This window comes from Eriocheir sinensis, chromosome 23 (assembly GCF_024679095.1).
Source record: "Eriocheir sinensis breed Jianghai 21 chromosome 23, ASM2467909v1, whole genome shotgun sequence".
NCBI lineage: Eukaryota > Metazoa > Arthropoda > Malacostraca > Decapoda > Varunidae > Eriocheir > Eriocheir sinensis.
This window is the reverse complement of record NC_066531.1, coordinates 5888324-5892220: the sequence shown is the minus strand read 5'-3', so window position 1 is coordinate 5892220 and position 3897 is coordinate 5888324. Positions and strand designations below refer to the sequence as shown.

The window sequence follows — 3897 nt, the reverse complement described above, 5'->3', positions numbered from 1 at the left end:
CAGTGCACATGCTACTTTAGTGTTCTATGTATATTATAGATAGAGCAGGGTATGGCTGAGTATTTCCACGAGAAACTGGCGGGTGCGGGGTGAGCCCAGCCCCACACTTTGCCACACACTCAACACCTCTCGCCTCCTCTGACATGTCAGCTATTTACTACCTTTAAATTAATTTAATCAAATAGTTGGATAATCCAATGGGTCATACAGTGTTGAGATTATTTTTATGATTTTGTCAGCTAATTAATATTTGAAATTGTGTAAAAGAATGTACATAATAAATAAGGCTGTACAGTGCTATGCATGCATTTAATTACAATATGAACAAGTTGTGTTAGAAAGAAAGCCTAAAACAGATTATATAATCAGTGTTAGGTTTGGTAGCGCTGTGGCAAGAAAATGTGATTATAGCCTCCGTGGTCTAGTGGTTATTGTAGTCAGAGCTAAGCCCAAAAAACTTCCATCCCAGCTAGGAAGGAGTCAGAAGGATGATAGAAGGGGTAACATGTTTGTGGGAAAAGTTTAGGTACTGCATAGTAATTACATGTTACACCACTTTCAGGAATGGAGGGGAAGAAACTCCGTAAGGCCAACTTCTCCGAGGCTGAAGTGTTGGCAATGGTCACGGCCATCCGTGACAATTATAATATCCTTTTTGGTAAATTGTCTGCGGGGACAACCCATTACACAAAATTGGCAGCCTGGGCAGAGGTCCAAGAAGCTGTGAATGCAGTGGAGCGGGTTCACCGCTACATCGAAGAAATTAAAACAAAATTCAAACACTTCAAGTCCGACGTCAAGAGAGAAAGGGCGAAGGACCTTCATTATCAAAAAGGAACAGGTATGTTGATAGATTATCACTGGAGAGCATTATGATATACAAAATATGTTTTTTATTCTTTGATATGTGCTGATACTAACCAAGCCAAATTTTTCGGGCAAATATCTCCCTCTCTTATTAACAGTGTAAGGTAGTCAGGGGGATGATGTTAACGTCATATAAACTGCCTGCAAAATATTACCGTTCATCATTTTCCTTTCTTCTTAGGTGGCGGCCCAGCACAGAAGACACCTTACTCAGTGGCAGATGAAATTGTGCTAGGCTTAATTCCTGCGGAGGCCATCATGGGCCATCGTGGGATTCCAAACCCAGACCAATTGGCGCTGACACAGGGTGAGGCATAAAAATATATTTACGTTATGATCAGAAATATGATTCTTACTGAATGATAACGATTAACCATTGAATTTTGTTATGTGTAATACTAACTACACATATAATATCTTGTGCTAACTACACAGTGTACACCAGAAAGTCAAAATGTATACACATTAGTTATATTGTTGTAATATACATTTACAACCTAAAACACAATACGTTAGGAGCAAGTTTCACATTTGAAATAGACCTAATACTTGTTATATATTTTTAGTCTTAATTCTACAGTAAATATTAATTTAATTTATTATATTTAGTATCTAGGCACTAGGAGGCATAAATTCCTCAAGGCTCCCGGGAGGGTGTAGGAACTTAGCAATGGTTTAATAATACCGCTGTACAGCATTTATATGTTGTGATTTCCTTACAGAATACCAGGATGCTGCAACACCTGTAGAGGAGGAGGAGGAGGAGGAGGAGGAGGAAGAGGAGTGGAGGCAGGTGCAGCCCACCACAGAGGTTATACCAGTGGATGGTATGATTTATGCATTTAGTGGGATTTAGGTAGCATACTAATTACAGGCACTTTCAGGAATGGAGGGGCCCCTGTCACCAACTTCTCTGAGGCTGAAGCCACACTCCCATCCGCCCAGCCAGCTCCCATCCTTGCCAGCCAGACACTCCCACCTGCCCAGCCACATTCTCCCATTCCCAGCCAGCCAGACACTCCACCTGCCCAGCCATCCCACCCGACATCCAGCCAGTTAAACCAAATTCAAACAGCCACACTCCCACCTGCCCAGAGGAACACTCCCAGGACCCAGCCATCAGGAACTGCAACATCCTGATGGACATTAACCACTGGAGCAGATGTTTGAAGTGCAGAAGACTCAACACTTCATGTGGAGAGGATGACCGACAGGCTGGAGCAAGCAATTGCTCGCGCTGGTTCAGAGATTGCAGCTGCAGGGGGATGATGCGTGCATATAAACTGCCACAAATGTTGCATTATCTTTGCTTTCTTCTCAGGTCCCAGAGACACATGTTTGACAAGTGGCGGAAGAAATTGTCATGTGGCTATCCTGTGGAGGCCTCAGAGACAATTGTTTTGACTTAACTCAGTTCCTTTTTTCTATTTGAGACAAAATAATACTGGCTGTCGTTTGATCAATATGTGGTACCTGCTGGTAGAAAAAAAGGATTTACCCTTTGTCAGATTTTAATATTGTTATGTGTACAGTGAGGGCGAACTACACATACACTCTCTTGAGAAATGGACACATACAGCTTGGGAGGTCAAAATGTATTTTTTTTGCCCAAGATTGTTTATTTTGCTTTACAGTAGCCTAAAAAAAATGATTTAACGCTGTCAAATAATTGTTTTTTAATAGACCTAATACTGGTCTTAAGATATTTTAGTCTTAATTCTGGAGAGGATGTTATTTAATTCTTATCTTAAGGCCAGAGGCACTCAAATAGCATAGTATTTCAACTAGCAATTATTCAACAGCAAGTTTAATAATAGCTGCAAACATTTATATGTTGTGTTTTTCTTACAGAATGTTTGGGATGCTCAACACCTGTGGAGGAGGTCACATTCGCCCCTCAGTGGACACACACCACACCGAGGTTATACCTACCTGCAAAGCCCTAAATGACCATTTTCATGGGGCATTTATGGCACCAAACGACAGCCATCAAGGCCCAGGCCCTCAACACCCCACCACCCACCGCCAGCCAGCCACACACTCCCACCCGCCCAGCCAGCCACTCCTGCCAGCCAGCCACCTCCCTACCCGCCCAGCCAGCCACACTCTGCCCACGCCCAGCCAGCCACCTCCTACCCGCCCAGCCAGCCACCTCCACCCTTAGCCAGCCACCGGAGAACTGCACAACATCCTGCACAGGACATTAACCTACTGGAGCAGATGATTGAAGTGCAGAAGACACTCAACACTTCGGTGGAAAGGATGACCAACAGGTTGGAGCAAGCGATTGCTCGCGCTGGTTCGGAGATTGCAGCTGCTATGCGGTGTGCTGCAGGTAAACTGCCACAGTAATGTGCATGTTTATCTGCAGCACCCGCCTGCAGAGACCTCATGTTTGACAACTTGAGGTCTCTGCAATGGACCGTATTGGCTATCCGGCGGCGACTCGGAGACAAGTACTGTTTTAACTTAACTCAGTTCCTTTTTTCTATTTCAGAAAAAAATAATACTGGCTGTCGTTTGGAGCCAAATGTGGTACCTGCTGGTAGAAAAAAAAAAAAATTTACCCTTTGCTGGTCAGATTTTAAGGCTTGCGTCTGTGTGTGGTGTGTGTGACCAGTGAGGGGCGAATGTGCCGCAGGCTGCAGTCTCCTGAGCGGCCCAAACGGACAAAACATAGCTTGGGAGGTTTCGTATTTTTTTTGCCCAGGGCTTTATTTTGCTCTCCAGTAGCTTAAAAATTATTTAACTTGCTGTTAAATAATTGTTCGTAGCTATTTTGACCTCTGGTCTTAAGATAAGTGTTTACAGACGCCCTCTCGCTGGAGAGGATGTCTGTAAATCTCTTATCTCAAGGCCAGAAGTCAAAATAGCTACAAATTTAACACTAACAATTATTCAACAGCAAGTTCAATCATTTTAAGCAGCTGGGCAAAAAAATACGAAACCTCCCCAAGCTGTGTTTTGACGTTTGGGCCGCTCAGAGACTGTGGCCACACATTCGCCCTCAGTGCGGTCACACACACAGAC

General features: G+C 43.8%; 1 protein-coding gene across 1 annotated transcript; it reads left to right on the top strand.

Annotated features, from left to right (window-relative positions):
* The first annotated feature begins 1125 nt into the window (after positions 1-1125).
* Positions 1126-3074, top strand: LOC127002558 (uncharacterized). Its single transcript, XM_050868639.1, has 3 exons — positions 1126-1174; positions 1813-2031; positions 2854-3074. The coding sequence occupies exons 1-3, from the start codon at positions 1126-1128 to the stop codon at positions 3072-3074; spliced, it is 489 nt and encodes a 162-aa protein (XP_050724596.1).
* The last annotated feature ends 823 nt before the right edge of the window (positions 3075-3897 follow it).